At 36.2% G+C, this 22,534-nt stretch overlaps 1 protein-coding gene across 1 annotated transcript in view; it reads left to right on the forward strand.

Annotated features, from left to right (window-relative positions):
• The window catches only part of MYBPC1 (myosin binding protein C1), a 94,136-nt gene that overhangs the window by 41,303 nt on the left and 30,299 nt on the right, over window positions 1-22,534 (forward strand). Inside the window, exons 6-15 of the mRNA XM_004373754.1 lie at window positions 459-510; window positions 2,587-2,643; window positions 8,087-8,253; window positions 10,078-10,210; window positions 11,894-12,018; window positions 13,135-13,240; window positions 14,752-14,918; window positions 16,576-16,738; window positions 17,943-18,049; window positions 18,375-18,508. Coding sequence (XP_004373811.1) covers window positions 459-510; window positions 2,587-2,643; window positions 8,087-8,253; window positions 10,078-10,210; window positions 11,894-12,018; window positions 13,135-13,240; window positions 14,752-14,918; window positions 16,576-16,738; window positions 17,943-18,049; window positions 18,375-18,508 — 1,211 coding nt within the window. The remainder of the gene's footprint in view (window positions 1-458; window positions 511-2,586; window positions 2,644-8,086; window positions 8,254-10,077; window positions 10,211-11,893; window positions 12,019-13,134; window positions 13,241-14,751; window positions 14,919-16,575; window positions 16,739-17,942; window positions 18,050-18,374; window positions 18,509-22,534) is intronic.

Below are 22,534 nucleotides of genomic sequence, written 5' to 3' on the forward strand. Positions count from 1 at the left end.
CCATACTAGAGATGCCACGCAAAGGCTGGATGATCATGGGTCAGGGTGCTGTCAAGATTTCTGCATTCAGTGGAATCTGGCCTTGAGCAGCTCTTTCAACCTGGCTGGGCATCTCTGAAAATCACCTGGAGGACTCTTAAGAATACTGATTTCTGGGTGACTCAAAATGTCCAACAGGGAGAATAAGGAAGCTGAATTATTTTTTAAGTTCCTCGGGTGATTCTAATCGGCAGGTAGGTTGGACAACACCTAGGCAAGGTGACCCCTAAGGTCTCTTATTGATTTTGTGTGAGACTGAGGTTATGATGATGCCTCAGCAGCTCAGCCATCCAGGAGGAAAGCCACCTCCCCCCTTCAACTGGCATCCTTCCATCTGAGGAATCCCCACAGTCTATGAACTGAACACAAAGCTGTCTTCTTAACAGGTATTTATTTTATTGTTTTCTTTCCTTTAAAAGAATCTACTGGGACAACTCCAAACATTGACATCAGATCTGCTTTCAAGAGAAGGTAACTTCAAAACGGGCAACTAGGTAGTTTTTGTATAACAGGGTAGTGGAGGATTTTCAAAACACATTTTCCCTTCCTCCACACTCCAAATTCCAAATAATGGCACTCTACACTGTAGTCGAACAAACCATCTGTCCAAAAGTTGGTATGGCTAGAAAAGCCATATGTTTAATGCCAAATCAAGGATATAGTGAATGATCATTTTTTATGATTATTCTTGCTATAGCGAAGCGCTTATTTCTGAAGGTTTCACACTGCCTTATAAAGATGTACTCTGAGTCTCATATGTGACTTTCCGCTTAATTACATATTGTCTGCCTAATGACCAAAAAAGATAAAAAGACACATTTTATATGGCATCAGTTAAGTAAAGTCAGAAAACTTTTATTTGTATTGCTTTTCATCGAGAAATCCCTTATGGAGCTATTAAATCTTGCGTCCAGAAAAATAATAATTAAGTTGCTACTTATGGAAGTTAGCACCATTTAAACAGTGGATTATTCTAAATGAAAGACCACTGAGTTGGCCTGAATAAAGAACATTGTAGAAAGGCAAGATATAGATGCCTAACTGATTTATTTTGCAACTGTTAAGGCTGAACAATCAGGGGTTGAAGAAGAAAAACAAAAATTTCTTCTGGTTTATAAGAAATGTAACTAGCCCCCAACTGCCATTATTTTACTCTCTGTACTTAATTCTTCCATGATATCAATTATTTAATGAAAGCAATGGTTTTATTCTTTTGAAGACTGAATCCACATTGGGTTTTGTTGAATAAGGAAAATCATCTTAAATTAAAACAACGATTCAGTCAATAAAAGGCACATTTCCCCCTAAAAATTGTGAATAAATCAAAATCTTAATTATTCTTAAAAGATATCTAATATTGCCTCAGCAGTCAATTGATTTTGAAATTATTTTCTAATTATTTTTAATTTTAAAAAGGGTCGTAAATTTCAAATCCTATTACTTTCGTTCCACCTTTTCTTCACCCCACACTCAGAAAATGCCTGGGTCTAAAGCTATGCTCACACCATGTACAAGTATACTTTAGGAGCGGGAGATGTGTGTTTAATTCAAAACGCCTCTCCAAATACCTGCTATTAAAGACATTCTGAAAACATGATTTGAGTTCAATTCTTATAACTTATGTGTTATACACACTTTTTTAATCCACAGACTCTTTTCTTAGGAACCATACTAACACTTGTAAGAGCAGGAAACAAAATCTTCATTAAAAAAAATTAAACATATAAGTAAATACACAGTGTCATTTAAATGTCAGCTCCACAGCTTCCGTTTAGAGTTGATATGAAATCACGAACGTGGCTGCACACCTAGTTTAAGATGCATTTCTCCATAGGAAAGAAAGCACTTTTTAAAACCACTAGTAAAGGGTTTATTAACAATTCAAAGTTTTAAAAGGTATAAATATTAATAAGAATATTAAAAGATTATAATTATTTCCCTTTAAAACAGAAAGGAATGCATCTTTTAAAAAGCTCCGTGCTAGCTCCATTTTTGTTATGTTGGTATCACTATTATCTGATTCATCTATTCTTGGATACAAAGAGGCTACCTTTCGAATATAAGGCTTTGTACTTATATATTTGACATTGGTACACTTTGTCCTATAAGGCAGAACCAAGCAAATCTCTGTCTTGCCTGAGTAACAGAGATCAGCAAAAGTCCTTTGCTTTTTACACAGGGATGTTTCTGGAGCCCGCAACTTGCAAAAACAAAGTACTTTGTGTTGCTTGCCTTAAGTGCATTTGTGTTACTCGGTTTTAACACAAATCCAAGCAGTTTTCTATATGCCATCTACAAAAAAAAAAAAACGCATCTTCTGAAGTCGGAGAGTAACACATGCTCCTCCTGTTTACTTTTCCACAAGTACATGCTCCAGAAACTTCAAATGTCACTTGTGTGAAAAGAAATCATTTGTGTTGATTTAGTGCCATGACTTGTGTGCTGGTACAAAACTGCATATGCGTTATATATGTAGTGTTTGGGGGAAATTGTTATGTATGTGTCTCAGCATTAAACCCCGATTTGCTTTTCTTTTGTTAATGACAGTGGTGACGGTCAAGACGATGCAGGAGAACTTGACTTTAGTGGTCTCCTGAAACGTAGGTGAGAACCCAGTGATGGACTGAGGCGCTGTGGCCTGGACATCTTTTAGATACCCACTCAGAGAAGCCAAGTTTAAAGCAGATGTCTTTCACATTTCTTAAAATGTGTTTTGCTTATAGAATGTAGCTGAGTCGACTAAGAAAGAGACAGCGAAACAACTGCATACTAATCTGTGTTAAAGATTTTAGCCAGTGCTTTTAAACTTTCTTTTTTAAATGTCTGATGAGTCTTCACATGTTTTCTTAGTTGGGGATGGCGAAGATTTGAAAACTGAGACGATACATACACCTAGAAATGTCTAAGGCTTTACACGATTCCTTCTTAAAAAACCAAAAAACCCCACTGCTGTCACATCAATTCCAACTAGGGTTTCCAAAGAGCACCTGGTGGATTTGAACTACTGCCGTTTTGGTTAGCAGCCGAACTCTTAACCACTATGCCACCAGGGTTTCCAATTCTTTCTTAGGGTTGAATAAATAAAGGCTCCATTCTCCTGCCTTTGATACATGTATCTGACTGAAAAATCAGTATCACAACTTTGGTAGAAGTAACCACAGGTGTGTGTGTATGTATATACACATATAATTTTTAAAGTAGGACTAATATAGTATTTTTACTTACTGTATTTCATCAAATCTAAGACACCATTGATTTTAAAATATATTAGTATTTTATAAACCACTAAGCAATGAAAAATTGCTCCAAATGGTTTACTATGACACACTACATAAGATACATCCTTATTTCAGAAATGTGAAAAATGTCCCAAAAATGTACATTTTACAAGCAATAAAATATGGTAGTAAAATGGAAATAAATATTTAGTGTTATCACGCCCCTCTGACATTATTCTCTTGCAATACAATTTAAAGACTTTCATTATGGATATTTAGTACATCAACCATTTTATAGGATTTTGTCCATATATATAATTATGTAATGTACTATATATGTGTTATATATAAAGTTATACATATCTATTTATTATAGTGCAACAAAGAAATCGATTTTTTGCTGGGATTGTATTTTACCTAGCAAATTTGTGAATAAACAAAGTAAAACTATAATTCTAAATTAATAATGTTTAATATTGATATCGGTTTTCAACTTTTTGAGCACACTTTTTCTTACTTTTAGTGCTTTCTATGGTTGTTAAAGGAACATAAGTATAAAAATGCCTCTGAACAAATAATACTTACAATAAACTGGGCTTATTTATTCTTATCATCTGCAGTTTAGCTGAACAGCTTTATGTAAGTCCCTGTGAATGAAAAAAATCACTCTAAGCTCTAAACATTTAGGTTGAGAAAAGAAATATTAATAGATGCAAATTATTACTTACTGATAGATATTAGCCAATTGATAGACTTTGGCCATGTCAACTCTATCGTTTCTCCTTTGGATACGTCAAACTAATCACTAGCTTCTATAATATTTATTAATTCCCCAAATTTGTTTAAAAGAATAGTATATGAAGCAACCTTAGATAAGCCTTACTCCTCCTCATTTTACAGATGAGAAGCCAAGGTCCAGAGACACTGAGCGACTTACCTCAAATCATACAGCTAGTTAAGAGGCAGAGCAGGGATCCAAATCCATGTTTCCCTTTTCTAAACTGGCTCATGTCCTGTGACTCCATACAAGAACCACCACTCTGAATCTGTCCCAGAAGTTGCTGCTTCAGTTTATAACACAAATTGACATTTAGAAAGAGAGCTTTTTTTTTCTGCATTCATTCATTCAACCAGGAAAATACTAAATGCATTTCTGTGTACAATGTAACACCAGGTGATATAAGGAAATGAAATCCAGTGCCTACCAGAGCCCAGCACAGAGAAAGGCATTAATCCATATTTGCGGAAGAGAAAAGGTAGTGGTAAGAACATGAGTGTCAACTCTACCATTTACTAATTATGTGACTTTGGTCAAAGTGTATGTCCCCTCTGAGACTTGGTATGCACATCTGTAGATGGAGTGAATAAAAATCATAGAGTTATTTTGAAAATTAAATTAACTGTAAAGGGTCTGGCTTACAATAGGTATCAAACAAATATTCACCTCCACTTCCATCATGGACATGCTGGGTTTTCCCTAAAAGAGCTTATATTCTCAGAAACAAAACACACACGCAAAATTAAAAAAAAAAAAAAAGTGACACAGTAGATAACTGTTATGCTCTGATTAGAAAGGAAAAAGAAAAAAAAAAAAGAACAAAATGGTTCTACCAGTTATTTGCAGAGTAAAAGAAATCTAATTACACGGGCAAAACGACTGAAGAAAAAAAAATCGTTAGAAAAAATGGGCAGCCAACATGTCTCCAGTTTTCATTTTCTTTACATCCTCTAACTTTGGTTTTGATTCATATTTAGATTGTTTGTTGTTAATATCACTATATTTATTTAATATATGGTACTAATCCACTAGCATAATTTTAGAAACCATTGTGTTTTCCTACTAGTTTGCAAATTGCATGTGTTTTCACTGTGGTAATGACATGTAGTTACCATTTCTACTCCTCCAAGAGTGAGTGGCAAAATCCTCATCAGAATAAATATCATTATTACCAACATCTCTACACAACAAAAGATCTTCCTGCCCTGAACGAACCCAGCTTATTTCAAATAGACATTTGTGAAATTAGAGTAACTCTTTTGGGTGGCACCTTGTTATAGACTTTGACCTATATAAATACCTGAAAGTTTTATTCTACATAAAATTTCTATAACAGCTTTGTATTTCACTGAGATCATGAAGTTATAGAAATTTTGATGTAGATGAAAGTACTGTTGGCATTATATAGGTCTATCCCAATGCCTGGAAAGGAACTGGAAGCACCTATAGGCATCTGGATTTTTCTCTTCACTGTACCTTAACATTGCCATGCAGATAGGGTCATGTGTAGCCACCATGGTAAGAAAAGACATATTCCAGATGATTTAAGGAAATGCTACAGGTGAGAGATTTGACCTCACATTCCAGTACAAAATGATGATTGCTTCCCCTTGCAGTCTGGGATTCAACTAAATGACGGAGGGAGAAGGAAGGTATAAGCAAGAGGTCATTGGTGATCTTACATGTATTTGATAAGACTAGAACATGATAGAATGGAGTATATTTGGCATTTTAATGAAAAAATGGTGAGGATGATAGGTTTTATAAATCTACCAGCCAAATTGACTTAAGAAATCATACTGAAAATGATGGTCGTTATTACTGGCTTCCTTCATAGAAATGTTCACCTGGTGGTACTAGATATGTCTCACCTAGTGGAATTAGATAGTAAAAGAATGTTTTCAATTTGCCTCTCATTAGCTATTTTAATTATATGTGGTTTGATATCTTTAAATCCTTTTACCACCAGTGTCTGGAAGGTACTAGAAATGTATATGTGTGTAATTCTTCTGGGTGGACATGCATATTTAACACAATCTAGTATGGATAATTTTAGTTTGGGGACTACACTTAGGCTGGAATATGACAAAAAAAATACAGCATCAATAAAAATGTCAGAGGAGCTAGTAGTCATTTTTAGAGGCTGCTGCTGCTGCTGCTGACATTTTCAGGTTGAAGAAACACAGAGAAATATATACATACGTACATACATACACATTTTAATTGCAATTTGCCAAGACTTCCTACTAAAATATATAAAGAATATATTTGAAAATTAGACTGCTTTCAGGTAGTAGATGTAGAGGATGTGGCAAATTATTACCAAAATGCAAACTTCAGGACAACCTTCTTACACTTTCTAATTTCTCCACATCAACTTAGCAAGTGTAGTACATCTCAGTGAGATGAAGATAATGCCTGAGTCAGTTTTTAAGAGGCACATTTTCCTACTGGTGTTGCCTAGGTCTTCCCATCAAGGGTACTGATGGACCAGTGACCTCTCACTTCCTTCCATTTTCCAGGAGATTTGTCCCCAATTGGGCACAAAGACTTACCTGACAATGTAAAATGGAAATTAGATCTGTAGAAGTCATCCTTGCCTACCACCACCCCAAACTCCATATTATTATTTATATCTTCTCCCTGCCACATACCTTATCCAGGATTACAATCCAGTATTTCTTCCCTCTCAAAGTGCATGAGTATAAAGAAGAAACTCTGAAACGGGTGTAATTAATGTGTCAGTGAGAATATATGCGCCCCGTTGTTCCCTAATGCGATAGCATGAATCCTTTTTCACACTGAGGTATTAGATGTTTTGACCAGTTTTCCTGAAGAATCGTATCTACACTAGCATTATTCACAGTAAGCAGTCACTGTAACACTTCCAAATTAACCGGATAAAAATATTCAACAAAGTTTAAATAAAACCAGGAAAATTTAGCCAGCCAAGGAAATCAATTTAAATTATATTGTTTATTTACACTAAGCCTCTTTCCTTAAAAAGTGTTTGTTCCTGAGTTTCGGTTACATTTGTGGTTTTAAAACACGGGCAGACAAGTGAAGTCTAAGCCTTAGAGTCATATACTATCTTTAGTTAGTAATCAAAATTTGGGGTCATAATTTTGATCCTTAATACCCATTGCTAATGACACTAAGTTACTTTTCCCCTTTGTTCATGGAATCCTAAACCATATGCTTTACAGTTTAACACTGATTTATGATTCAACCTCAACCTACTCCCAAAAACATTCAAGACAGTACTTTAACATGAAATATGAGAGAATTTTTGGCGTCATTCTCCTTTTCCCATCATAAATTTAGAAAAAATTTCTTTTAAAAAGCATATCTGTATCCACAAAAACTTATGAATAAAACCTTCATAGCAATTTCATGTTTTTTGTATAAGACGCAGCAAAAGTGGTTAATGTACCTATTCACTAATATGGTAGGAAAATGCTATTTGCAAAATCCAAAGGTTTGAAATATTAGATTTGTAATATCTCCACACACAGCTATGGTGTGTATATCAAGAAGGTAGAAAGAGATCATTTTTCCCCACAGGCCAATATTTAAATCTTCTAGTTCTTAATCCACTTTTCAAAATGAACTCAATATCCATATTCTAGATTAAATCTGTTAAATTTCTCAAAATATCACCTTCTGATTTAAAATGAAATATAAAATAATTTATATTATACTTATATTTATTATTATATAATAATATATATTATTATTATATATTTATATTTATCTTATATTACAATAATATTTTCCTGACATCCTTCTCTCTCCCACCCCCGCAAAAAAAAATTGTGTTTTTAACTAGGAAAACAAAAGTGTTACTATAAGGGCACATGTTTGGTTTTTTACCTTGGAAGTTTCCCTAAAACTTCAAACAAAGCTAGTAGACTGACTTCTCAGCTGTAAGTATTCAGGCCTCAGGCAAAGCTTTTAACACTAAAGTGAAAAATGGGTACCGTACCCTCATCGTCCCTATTTTAAGGACCAGTGCAGTTTCTAAACCAGGGAATGCTTCGTCCCGGGTTAGGGAGGTGAAACAGCAAGAGGAAGAACCCGAGGTCGACGTGTGGGAACTGCTGAAGAACGCGAATCCCAATGAGTACGAGAAGATCGCCTTCCAGTACGGCATCACCGACTTGCGTGGCATGCTCAGGCGACTCAAGCGCATGCGCAGGGAGGAGAAGAAGAGCGCAGGTGAGCCCGCCCAGGGAAACCGTTCAGGGGCGTGGCAGCGGGCGCCGCGTCCTTTGCGGTCAAAAGAGATGACCCGCTACGCCACGTAGCGTTCCTTCCAATCTCTCACGGGGTTTGGGGTGGGGCTCAATGGGAGTGTGGGAGTTACCTTCGATTTACTGAAGGTTTACGACTACAGTTTACGTTACAGAACCACGCACACCGTATAATGAAATATTAAACATTACCCTTGCCACTGGGAATTTCTCAGTGGCTCCCTTTTCCAGGCTCCGTGGACATCTCCCTTGCTCGCGAATTCTTGACTTTTATTTAGGCTGAGTAGATTCCAAGTCTCTTTGTTTACCGTCATATTCTTCCACTCTTTTGATGGGGCTGGGGATTCACTTCTCACACCCAATACTGTTACCAAAGTGTTTTGTCAAACAGCTGTGCTGCTCCTTGGGGATCTAAAGTGAATGCAGTTGGTTGTGGTTTTAAATATCTTTTTTTAAAAAAATAGGTTAAGATGTTGACATTTAAAGTGAAAAAAATACCGAATACATTTAAAATTTATTCTTAGTTCTTCAGTTTCCTATACTCAATAATTATGACCAGTTATTGGTTTGTGACACATCAGGAAAATACATCAATCCTATTGTTTGTTTATTGTTTTGTTAATGTTCAAATAGAATATAAAGAATCTCACCACCTCTTCTTAAAAATCTGCCCTTTATTTCTAAAGCTCCCTGTAAACTGGTTGAGAAATGGCCCCAGAGAGACATAGAAGGGGTTTCTTTTACTTAACTCAGCCATTCCCAATATTTCAGAACTCCCGAAGTTACGTTTTTTAGAGGTGACTGGGACTGCACAGTCAGGAACATTTAAAAACTAAAGTGTAGAGCCCACTGACATCTCTTTTCCCCACACTGGCCTTCTTTATTATCACTTAGCTCTGAACTGACCAATTAAGGAACGTGATAGATAATTTTTTTTTTTAAGTTAGTGTTGATTTTATCTTGTTAAAATTACGTGAAAGTGGACTTTTTAAAGCAATAGTATAATAAAGTTAGAATGATGCATATACAAACGTGACAGCTTTATAAAGCATTCCACACTTTTATGTATTTTCCAAATTGTCTAAATGAGAATTATCTTTAAAATAAGAACCATTATTAAATAAAAAAAAAAAAGTTAACTACTATTACTCAGGACCCTTCAAAGACTATATATATATATATTTCTTTATTGACTGTGTTATTGAAAATGATGTTTGGAAATCCTAAGTTATTAACCAGCCATCTATGTAAGGGGTATTTGAAACATGTCACTATTTGGTCAAGTTTACAAAAAACAAAAACTTTGATAAGCCTACTATTTCAGTTAGTCATTGGCATTCAATTTAATCTTACAAATCAGAGTTTAGTCTCATAAATCTGTGATGAAAAACAGTCTTGTGATATAGAAAAAGTGCAAAAATAATGCCAGTGCTTCTGATAGTAGTTGTGCTAGGAGAATAAGAATGCCCTTAAAATTCAATTTCATTTTAATGTTTTATCGTGTACATTCCCTAAAGAATTAGGGCAATCATTTTTACAGCCTCTTCAACTATTCTTTTCTTATGTTTCTTCCAAAAGCGTGTGGATTCTTTTTAAGTTTTGAAAACCATCTTATTTTATATAAATAGAATTCTAAAATGTAAAGGATAATTTGGGAAATTCCCATTTTTTTCTTCTCTGGGACTCATTTTTTCATTTCTTTTTATGTTCTGGTACATATATTGACTAAATTCAATATATATGAGAACATATACATATTAATATAGATTTTGCTTCCTCTCTCTACCAGCTTTTGCAAAAATTCTTGATCCTGCATATCAGGTTGATAAAGGAGGCAGAGTAAGATTCGCTGTGGAACTGGCAGATCCAAAGTTGGAGGTGAAGTGGTATAAAAATGGCCAAGAAATTCGGCCCTCTGCAAAGTAAGCAGGCTTTACGAATAATCAGCAATGCTAACAGCCACAGAAGTATAAATAAATCAAACAGCAGTTTGACTTCATTTTCTGGAAATAAAGGCAGTTTATAGTTATATCTTTATGATGCAAAATCATGATGGGAGAGTAAAAATTTAAGTTACTTTCCATGTATTTTGGAGTCATTAAAATTATGGTGCTATGTAAAGCAAACCTTGTTTTATGTTTTAATCCTAGGTGTTTTAATGCTATACAAACTATTTCAAGAGATTGCCATCTATGGCTTTGTGTTGCTCTAGGATGTGTATGATTATTTCAGAACATTGCCAAACTTCTCCCAATTTTTTAAAATAAAATTTGAAATTCTTTTGAAATATGTATTTCATATACCAACTGGAAATCACACCTTCTAATTAGATGGCTTTTGTTTTTCCACAATAGCATCTGTATTCAATAACGGCTGAACACCTTCTATGTTCAATTAAGGCACTGTTTTGAGCACTTACTTACAACAGTGCATCTGAATAGACCTACTTAATGTTGAGATCTACTAAAATACGGATCTAAGCCAGTGTTTTATTATTTCTTGGCCATCTCCCAAATGAGGGAGACAAACTAATCCCCAATGTCTGATGCTATCTACTCTATTATGAAACTGCTTTGTAGAGATCCTTCCCAGCCTGAGAGATTTTCAACTGCAGTATATTTTTTTAAGTTAACAGGAGCCACGTGCACATTTATAAAAGACTTTAATCCTGGAAATTCATCACTTCTGGAATATAATCAGATGGTTTCCAATTACTTAATGTGGTCATGCCTACAGGGAAACTTTGTGATCATAATGTTTATATCCAATGAGTATCTCTTGGAGATCATCTGAATTTACCAAAAGCATAATTTTAATTCGTTATCTTTACCTTAAAAACGTTGTTTAATGTTTTGCTCTTGAAGCCATCAATTTGGAAATTTCCCAGAAGAGAATTCCCCCCCGCCCCGGTCTATTATAATGCCCTAGTGTGCTCATCCATAATCCAAGTCACAGATAATTAAATTTTAGAATCTTCTTGCTTCTAGTGTTCTATTTCTAAATACTCAAAAATAGATAACTGTGATATGTTTGCACCAGTTCTTAAACTCATTTAAGAGAACATCACATTCCATAGAACTATATTAGTGATTATGGTCATATTATTGCTTAAGTTATATAATTGTTTATTCACCCAACACAATCTATTGTGTCACGGGGTTAGGCAATGAGTGGAATATGTATCAATGAATAAGACTGAGTCTCTTGCCCCCCTATAAAATAAATGAACAGGTCACTTAAAAAATGTACAGAGTTAAAAATCTCTCTAACACCCTCAGCCCATTCTTTTTTCGAGTCGTGGGTTACGAAAATTAATTAGCAAACACGTGAATATTGACATATTTGAAATAAAAATCTTAGATGTAAAATAATCACAAAAATTAAATAATGTGTGTAATTATACGTATGTATATTATTATTATAAAGATGAAAATTGATTTCATTTTTATGTTAATTAGACTGTGTAAGATATGCCACATAAATGGTATATCAAGATTATATCCCTGACTTTCACGCAGTACTGAATTATAAGCCAAATTTCCTGGCGAGAAAGAAAAGATTAAAATCAAGTTCATGGACTTTTATTTTTCTCCTGTTTAAAACAGATACATCTTTGAACACAAAGGATGTGAAAGAATCATGTTTATCAATAACTGTTCACTGACAGATGATGCAGAATATTATGTGACAGCTGGCGATGAGAAATGTACCACTGAGCTCTTTGTAAGAGGTAAAATGAAATCTCTTATCACAGCGATGGAGAGTGGATTGCTCTTCTTCTCCTAGGGGTAATAATCAAAATGAAAGTGACCAGGTGGAGCACATTGACTCCAGAGCAGGGGTAATTATACCTCTAGAAATGGTTTGGTTTCGGTACTAGATTGCCTCTTCTTTGAATATTCTCTACACTGGCAGATACTATGTACCCTGATAACTCTTAAGGTTTGTTGAAGACTAGAAAAGCAGAGGGGAGAAAAAAATCTGCTGGATAAAAATGCCTTGTGCTTTTGACTCAAGGCAAGAGCTATTTTACAAAATCAATCTTCTAGTTATAGCTTCTGAAATCTGACTGTCTCTACTGGCTAAATCCCATTTCATTCACTCAGCTGATCACAAATAGGTTTTCTCTTGAAACTGGCTTCATTAGTAAAAGGGCATCGTTGGTTGGCACCAAGAACAGCGAAGACCATTATCATTTTGCAAAGAGCTGTACAGTATCAATGAAGTCACATATCATTTATTTTCCTCATGAGTTCCTCTGATTAGAGACAACTCTGAGATCTCTATCACTCATCTACAAAGAGCATCAAAGAGTTTCAGTGTTATAGGTTCTCCTTCATCAGAAATGTCTACCACCTGGCATCTTACTTGCCGAAAGAAGGATATTTGGTACATGTTTTTGTCTGTTCTCTTGAACAATTGTTTATTTAATCTAGGAAGTTCCATGAAAATTGAGATAATTTACCCTGAGTTACCAGCTATTTATTTTGCCAAGGATAGACTTTTTAAAAAAATTTTTACTATAGATGAAGTTTTACAGAACGAACTAGCTTCTCATTAAACAGTTAGTACACATATTGTTTTGTGACATTGTTTACCAACCCCACGACATGTCAACACTCTCCCTTCTAGACCTTGAGTTCCCTGTTACCAGCTTTCCTGTCCCCTCCTGCAGTCTAGGACAGACTTTTAAAAACCCACCTACCATCTACCACCACGGAAACCATGACTGTATGACTGATAATACTTTCCTATGTTGGTTTTTCACCTGTGGACAAATCAGGGCTCGTGAGGCAGGTTTTGGATATTTAGTGATTCTGATTTCCCCCCTTTTTTCTGTCACTAGAGGCTCCAGTTATGGTGACCAAACAGCTGGAAGATAAAAGTACTTTCTGTGGGGAGAGAGTGGAATTAGAATGTGAGGTGTCTGAAGAAGATGCCAATGTAAAATGGTAAATAGCTTTCTTGGAGTCTGTCCATTTTTAATATAGAAAAAAAGTACCTTCCAAGTTCACAGAACAGGAAATACAAATGGCTTTTAAACATACGAAAAGAATGTCAATCTCGTTGCGTTAGTAGAGATGATAACTAAAGCTATAATGAGATACTGTTTTTTGTTCCCTTTTTTTTCACCTATGAGACTGAAAAAAGATCCAGAAATGGTTCAGGATGTAGGAAAATAGACACTTTAATAAACTGATGACTCAGGCTTAACCAGGTCTGTTTGACTCCAAAGCCCTTGGACGCTCTTAACCTCTATACCGTGCTTTCTCTCACTACGCCAATACTGCATTTCTTCTTGTGTGGAAAAACATTGGTTTTTTTTGTTTTTTTTTTTCCCATTTGATTTCTAGTCGCTTTAGTGTTTACCTCAGAAAAGTATTATAGCTTGAGAATCACCAATTGCTTTTAAAAATAAAAGCATATACAGTAAAACCTGCGGAAGCTGGAAACTGTGTAAGGCAGAAACCTGTCAGAGAAGGAAAACTCAAATATTTTCCACTAAAGTGAGCCATAGAAAAGTGGTAAGACTGCACCCTGACAAAAGTGGAAACCTTGCAAGACCCAAAAAAATCAAGGTAGTCCTGTTGAATTCCGGCTCTCACAGATTTCAGTGTATATATATATATATATATATATTTGAGGCAGGAGGATCAGGGAGGTGGGAGTATTTTCTGAGGCTCCCTATGAGTAGCCTCAAAATTGAAAACTAGAAGGTTTAGAATCTTAAAATGAAAATGCTTTGTTGAGAAGCATTTCAATGAATAAATTGTATAGTAAATTACACAGCAGGCATCTGTAGTAATTTGTACAGGGTAGATTATTCATTCTGATATGAAATCATCACTATCTTTAAAATGTATTAAATTATGCTTTTCTTACTACTGTTTATCAAGAGCCCAAAATGTGGGTTATAACCACTCTTAGCATCTCATCTGATTGATTTTGAGTGACAAGTGGCTTATAGTATTTTAGTATAATGTTGCAGATAATACTTGCTGAAATACTAATCCATTTATAGATAATTGATTGATTCATATATTCTTTAATTCAGCAAATAGTTCTTGAGTGTATGGAATCTGCCACACAGTCTGTGATATACTAGAAAATAGCAATAAACAAGACCAACAAGGCCTGTCTCCTGAATGATCTTTTTTTTTTTTTAATTTTATTGTGGTAGAATATATATAACCAAAAATTTTCCATTTTAACCATTTTTAAGTGTACAGTTCAATGACAATAATTACATTCACCATGTTATGCAACCGTCAGCACTATCTATTTCCAAAAGTTTTTCATCACCCCAGGCAAAAACTCAGTACACCTTAAGCAATAACTCCCCCTACCCTCCTCCCTCCAGCCCCCAGAAACAACTATTAAATTTCTGTTTCTATGCATTTGCTTATTCTATATAGCTGAAGGATTTTTTATAAAACCCTTATTATAATCCATTTTAACCCAGGTTTAAGAATGGTGAGGAGATCTACGCTGGTCCAAAATCAAGGTATCGAGTTAAAGTTGACGGCAAAAAACACACTTTGATCATAGAAGACGCAACAAAAGCTGACACCGCAGAATACTCAGTAATGACAACAGGAGGACAATCATCTGCTAAACTTAGCGTTGACTGTAAGTAAGGCTTCTTTAGATATCTTCCAAGTTGTGCTTACTAATGATTTGCGTGTTTGTGAATTATGTTTTAGGCAAGTTTCAATCTGTGTGATTCCTACTTGTGGCAATTTTAGCATGTAAAATTAGATTCCATTCTAGCTGACTTGCTATGTCAGATCAATCAGGTTCTCTGAGAAACTCACCAATTTAGTAGTTGAGCACCAATAAAGGGAAGCGTTTTTGTAAATCCCCTGCCAGAAAAGTTACCCAAATGATTAAGAAATACTTTTATCCCAACAGCATATACATAAATATTAAATACTTAGATATGATGTCAAATCTTGATAATGTTTGCTGAATCCATAAGCAAACTTGCTATTCACCCATTAAATAAACATTCAACACTCTCCAATTATATTTGGAATGAGAAGAAAGTTACTCAAACCAAGGAAGCTTAATTGACAACATTGTAAGAGTTAATTTGCTAACAGGCTTCAGAGTCATGAGAGACTTAATGTACATCTCCAAATGCCCCAAACAGTAGTCAGTTCTCAATATCAGTCTGTCCCTGTTGGCCATGACAATTAAAATAGCAAATATCCCAGGATGATTGGTAATACATGCAGAGAAGAAATTCTGCTTCCTTACTGCTTTCTTAGCCCAGTTGCAATTCATATCATCACTGAATTATTCAAAAGCAATCTCAATACACTTGCTGTGTTTCATGGATTGAGGCCAGTTTAGTTTAATATTAACAAAATGTCAGCAATAGATACTTATCTAATATTTGTATCCATTTAAAGCAATTGTAGTCAGTTCTAACATAATACAACATATACTTTCCTAAAATTCACCATTGTGTGCAAAGTCACATAATAAAAACCACAGGGCTTATGGAAAAAATGGGGTTGGGGTACAGCACTCCAGAACTTTTTCCCAGTGATACAGTAGCACTGTGTTACACATGGTAAATGGTTACTAAATACTACAATAAGTATGGCACTTTACCTTGAAAAAGACCTGAAGTTTGCTTGTGGAAGTGAGTGTTGAAGTGTTGTAGTTTGTGCTAGTGAAGTGGTAGAAGACAGATTATTTGAATCAGATGGAAAATTATAACCTCAGATGTGGTTGAGTGTGGCTGAAATCACACACATAATCTGAGGTAGCTGGTAAATGTTTGAGTACGTGTGTGCGTTTTGTGAATCCCTAACTGTCTCAGTTCAACTGGGTGCAATTTCCTGCATTTGCTTAGCTTTTCTCATGAATGAAATTGTGCTGAGCAAACATGAAATGCATATTTCACTCAGATTGTTCCCTAATGTATCAGTTGTTTTAAGACAAAGTCTCATTTTCAAGACAGGTGTTCCAGCAAAACTGACTGTACCATTGTGAGATGATAACATGTTGTCTGGAGTTTGGTTTGACATTTGTAATGGTCCATTTATTTCTGTAGGAGTCCCTGGGTGGCACAAATGCTTAAGTGCTGGACTATTAACCGAAAGGTTGGTGGTTCAAACCCACCCAGAGGCACCTCAGAAGTAAGGCCTGACATTTTGTTTTCAGTAGGTCATGGATTTGAAAGCCCTGAGTGGTGCGGTTCTACTCTGCACACTTGGGGTTGCCATGAGTTGGAATCCACTCAATGGCAACTAACAACAACAATTTATTTCTATAGTGAAACCTCTGAGGATATTGACGCCTTTGACTGATCAGACTGTAAAACTTGGAAAAGAAATCTGCTTGAGGTGTGAAATCTCTGAATACATACCAGGAAAATGGACTAAAAATGGCCTACCTGTTCAGGAGAGTGACCGTCTTAAGCTTTTTCACAAAGGAAGGTAAGCAAGCTAGGTGATCCCCAAGTGAGGGCTGGTCCCCATCTCTTCCCTCTCTACTTTCTAAATTACATATTTGGTAAGAATGTTTGAAGAGTGGCCATGGAGGGGAGGATCTATTTCTGGATCTTTGCTTCCAGCTAGCAGGAAGGTATGATTTCTGTATAGTACATTATGTCCTACCAGTGATCTTGTGTCTGCACCTCACCCTACAGTGCTTTGCTTATTCAAAACCCATTGACTGATTCTGTCTAGATAAACGTGAGGTTAGAGGAATGATACTGAATTCTAGTTGAGGAACTGGTCAAAATTATTTAACAGTCCTTAACCAGTAAGTGTCAAATGACTTTCCACTATTTTTTTTTTTTATAAATGTATGTTGTTATTTGTCATCAAGTCTCCCCAACTCATGGCAACCTTATATATAACAGAACAATAATGTGAGCCATCTTCATGGTCTTTGATATGTTTGAGCCCATTGTTGAGGCTATTGTGTCAATCCATCTCATTGAGAGTTTCCCTCATTTTCGCCGACCATATGCTTTACAAATGTGACGTCCTTAGAATATAATATGCTATAATCTAGAAAAGGTCTAAGGCAAGGTTTCTTAACCTTGAACCCATGAGCCCTTAGGAGATCATAAATTGACTTCAGGGAGCCCCATAAGTCCTCTGAAATTGAAAGCAAAATTCTGTATGTATAATGATACATACCTTTCTCCAGAGAAAGAATCCATACTGTCTATGAGCTCTTCACTAGTTCATGACCCCAGTAAGGTTAAGAACTATTGTTCTTAGGGTTTGGCATGTCAAATCAAAGTCAAGATTATTTTTGTAATTTTTTGACTTTGAAAGTATGGCATTATCGATATGTTCTGTTTTAGACTTTTTTTAAAGATATGAGAAAAAGAAAGAAATAATAGACTCTTGCATACATAATAAGTAGGCTGTCTTTGCAGAGGTATTTGTATATAATCCAAAATAAAGATTTGATGTTAATCAATATAGGATGATTAAGGCTTCACATGCTTTCTCCCTTTCTTTCTCCATTTTGCTCTCTCTTTCTTTCTCTGTCTGTCTTTCTCTCTCTCCAAACTTCAGTAAATCAATTAATCAGATAAAGGCCAAATATCTCTTCATGTTGGGTCATAACATACAATCTAAATCTTTGCAAAGTCTTAGAAATATGTTTTTCTCATTTCCATAGAATACACAAGTTAGTGATAGCCAATGCCCTCATTGAGGATGAAGGTGATTATGTATTTACACCAGATGCCTACTCTGTTACTTTGCCTGCCAAAGTTCATGTTGTTGGTGAGTAGATCAAAGAAATCATTGCAGAGTTGTGTTTTTGTTTGTTTTTACTTACCTTGGAATTATAACATATTCAAAACCATGTGGTACTTAAAGAAAAAATACATCAGTTAGTATTAATCACTAATCATAAATAGTTGATTATTTAGTCTTACACTGAAGTAGTTTTACAAGGTGACAGGTCCCAACTACCTGGATCCCTCTTATGTTCTTTCAGCCAGATAAAATACCAGTTGCTACCAACTTTTAGCACTAGTGAAGCACTAGCCCAGATATTCACATGGAAATGACTGTGTGGTAACAGAGGCCATGTTTAATATTCCAGACCCTCCTAAGATCATCCTGGACGGTCTTGATGCTGATAATACAGTGACAGTAATTGCAGGAAACAAGCTTCGTCTTGAGATCCCAATCAGTGGAGAACCACCTCCTACAGCCCTTTGGAGCCGAGCAGATAAGGTTTGATCTACCCTGCTACACACAAACAGCCCATTCCCTGACCTCTAATGAAGGGAAAAGGCAAATAAAAGTACAGGGGTTTGTAACCTATGTAATTCCTTTGAGAAAGAAAAGTCACTGATTTTCAGGAAAATCTAATAATCATTCATTGACTTTTCATATTTCTGACTACCTACTATATGTCAGGCATGTTTTTAGGTGCAGTGAACCAGGTCCCTTCTCTCCTAATGGGTGCCAGGGGTGGGATGAAAGAGAGGTAGACAATGAATTAGTAAATAAATAAGTTTATAAAACCACATCAGATAGTAATAAGTACCATGAAAATAATAAACCTGGGTGATGTGATGGCAAGTCACAGCCACTATAAACAACGACAAGGAAACCATTGTGTGACGATCAAAGGGAAGCATTTTCTGAGCAGATACAAGGCAAGTACAAAGGCCATGAGGAGGTAATGGGCTTGGTGTGTAAGAGAAATAGAAAGCCACTGTTGCTGGAGCAGAGTGAGTGAGGAAGAGAAGACTAAATAAGACTGGAATGGTAGAGTCGTGCCAGCTCAAGTGTGACCCTGTGACTTCCTACATAAAGTGTTTTACTTTTAAAAAGCAGAACATGAAATGTTCATGTCCAACCAGGATGGAGTAACAGGGACCAGATATACTCACTCACCTGACATAACCCCCCCAAAACAGGAAAAAAAACATATGAACCAATGATTTTCAAGATACTGACCATGGGCAATGAAACACAAGGATTCCTGAGAGATGGGAAATGAATGAAGAGAGCCCTATGTTTACCCCAGCTTACTACCCTGGTCCACCACTTGTGTGTCAGTACGTCATACTGTGGTGACTTGCATACTGCTGTGATACTGGAAGCTTTGCCACCAGTAATACAAATAACAGCAGGGTCACCTTTGGTGGACAGGTTTCAGCAGATTGTCCAAACTAAAACAGACTAGCAAGAAGGATCTGGCAGTCTACTTCTGAAAAAATTGGCCAGTGAAAACCTTATGAATAGTAGCAGAACATTGTCTGAATACAGTGCCAGAAGATAAGCCCCTCTGGTTGGAAGACACGCAAAATACACCTGAGGAAGAGCTGCTTCCTCAAAGTAGAGTTGACATTAATAACACGGATGGAGTCAAACTTTTGGGACCTTCATTTGCTCATGTGGCACGACTCAAAATGAGAAAAAACAGTTGTAAACATCCATTAATAATTGGAATGTGGAATGTAAGAGGTATATATCTAGGAAAATTGGAAGTTGTCAGAAATGAAATAGAATGCATAAAGATCGATATCCTAGGCACTACTGAGCTGAAATGGACTGGTATTGGCCATTTTGAATCAGACAATCATATGGTCTGCTATGCCAAGAATGACAAATTGAAGAGGAATGGATCACATTCATCGTCAAAAAGCACATTTCAAGATCTGTCATAAAGTACAGTGCTGTCAGTGATAGGATAATATCCATACACCTACAAGAAAGATCAGTTAATATAACTATTATTCAGATTTACACACCAACCACTAAGGTTAAAGATGAAGAAGTTGAAGATTTTTACCAAATTGATCAAATATGCAATCAAGATGCATTGATAATTACTGATGAATAGAATTTGAAAGTTGGAAACAAGAAGGATCGGTAGTTGGAAAATACGACCTTAGTGATAGAAACGATGCCAGAGATCGCATGATAGAATTTTGCAAGACCAAGGACTTCTTCACTACAAATATCTTTTTTCACCAACATAAACAGTGACTATACACATGGACCTTGCTAGATGGAATACACAGGGATCAAATCAACTGCATCTGTGGAAGGAGACGAGGGAGAGGCTCAATATCATCAGTCAGAATAGGCCAGGGACCAACTGCGAAACAGACCAACAATTGTTCATATGCAAGTTCAAGTTGAAGCTGAAGAAAATTAGAATAAGTTTACGAGAGCCAAAGTACAACCTTGAGTATATCTCACCTGAATTTAGAGACCATCTCAAGAATAGATTTGATGCACTTAACACTAATGACCAAAGACCAGACGAGTTGTGGAATGACATCAAGGACATCATACATGAAGAAAGCAAGAGGTCATTAAAAAGACAGGAAAGAAAGAAAAGACCAAAAAGAATATCATAAGAGACTCTGAAAGTCACTCGTGAACGTTGAGTAGCTAAAGCAAAAGAAGAAATGATGCAGTAAAAGAGCTGAACAGAAGATTTCAAAGGGCAGCTTGAGAAGACAAACTAAAGTATTATTATGAAATATGCAAAGACCTGGAGTTAGAAAACCAAAAGGAATGAACACACTCAGCATTTCTTAAGCTGAAAGAACTTAAGAAAAAATTCAAACCTTGAGTTGCAATATTGAGGGATTCTATCGGGAAAATATTAGACGACACAGGAAGCATCAAAAGAAGATGGAAGGAATACACAGAGTCACTTTACCAAAAAGAATTGGTCACCGTTCAATCATTTCAGGAGGTAGCATATTATCAAGAACTGATGGTACTGAAGGAAGAGGTCCAAGCTGCACTGAAGGCATTGGCGAAAACCAAGGCTCCAGAAACTGACAGAATGCCAACTGAGATGTTTCAGCAAAGGGATGCGGTGCTGGAAGCGCTCACTCATCTATGCCAAGAAATCTGGAAGACAGCTACCTGGCCAACTGACTGGAAGAGATCCATATTTGTACCCATTCCAAAGAAAGGTGATCCAACATAATGCAGAAATTATTGAACAATATCATTAATATCACACACAAATAAAATTTTGCTGAAGATAATTCAAAAGCAGCTGCAGCAGTATATCAACAGGGAACTACCAGAAATTCATGTCAGATTCAGAAAAGGACATGGAACAAGGGATCTCATTGCTGATGTCAGATGCATCGTGACTGAAAGCAGAGAATACCAGGAAGATTTTTACCTGTATTTTATGGACTTTGCAAAGGCATTCTACTGTGTGGATCATAACAAATTATGGATAACGTTATGAAGAATGGGGATTCTAGAACACTTAGTTGTGCTCATGAGGAACCTATACTTAGATCAAGAAGCAGTCGTTCAAACCGAACAAGGTGATACTGTGTGGTTTAAAGTTAAGAAGGGTGTGCATTAGGGTTGCATGCTTTCATCATACTTATCAATCTGTATGCTGAGTAAAAATAGCCTGAGAAGCTGGACTATATGAAGAAGAACGCAGCGTCAGGATTGGAGGAAGACTCATTAACAACCTGCCATATACAGATGATACAACCTTGCTTGCTGAAAGTGAATAGAAGTTGAAACACTTATTGATGAAGATCAAAGACCACAGCCTTCAGTATGGATTACACCTCAACATAAAGGAAACAAAAATCCTCACAGTTGGACCAAGAAGCAAAATCATGATACACAGGGAAAAGATTGAAGTTGTCAGGGATTTCATTTCACTTGGATCCAAAACCAACGCCCATAGAAGCAGCAGTCAGGAAATCAAACGATGCATTGCATTAGGCAAATCTGCCGCAAAAGACCTCTTTTAATTGTTAAGAAGCAAAGATGTCACTGTGAGGACTAAGGTGCGCCTGACCTGAGCCATGGTGTTTTCAGTCACCTCCTATGCATGCTAAACTGGACAATGAATAAAGAAGACCAAAGAATCGACGCCTTTGAATTGTGGTGTTGGAGAAGAATATTGAATATACTATGGACTGTGAAAAGAATGAACAAATCTGTCTTGGAAGAAGTATAACTAGAATGCACCATAAAAACAAGGATGAGGAGACTCTGTCTCATATACTTTGGACAGGTTATCAGGAGGGACCAGTCCCTGGAGAAGGACATCATGCTTGGTAGTCAGCGAAAAAGAGGTAGACCCTAAATGAGATGGATTGACATAATGGCTGCAAGAGTGGACTCAAGCATAACGATTGTGAAGATGACGCAGGACTGGGAGTGTTTCTGTTGTGCATAGGGTCACTGTGAGTCAGAACCGACTCAACAGCACCTAACAACAACAACAACCCAGGTACTAAAGAG

The sequence above is a fragment of the Trichechus manatus genome, unplaced genomic scaffold, assembly GCF_000243295.1.
Source record: "Trichechus manatus latirostris isolate Lorelei unplaced genomic scaffold, TriManLat1.0 scaffold00027, whole genome shotgun sequence".
Classification (NCBI taxonomy): Eukaryota; Metazoa; Chordata; class Mammalia; order Sirenia; family Trichechidae; genus Trichechus; species Trichechus manatus.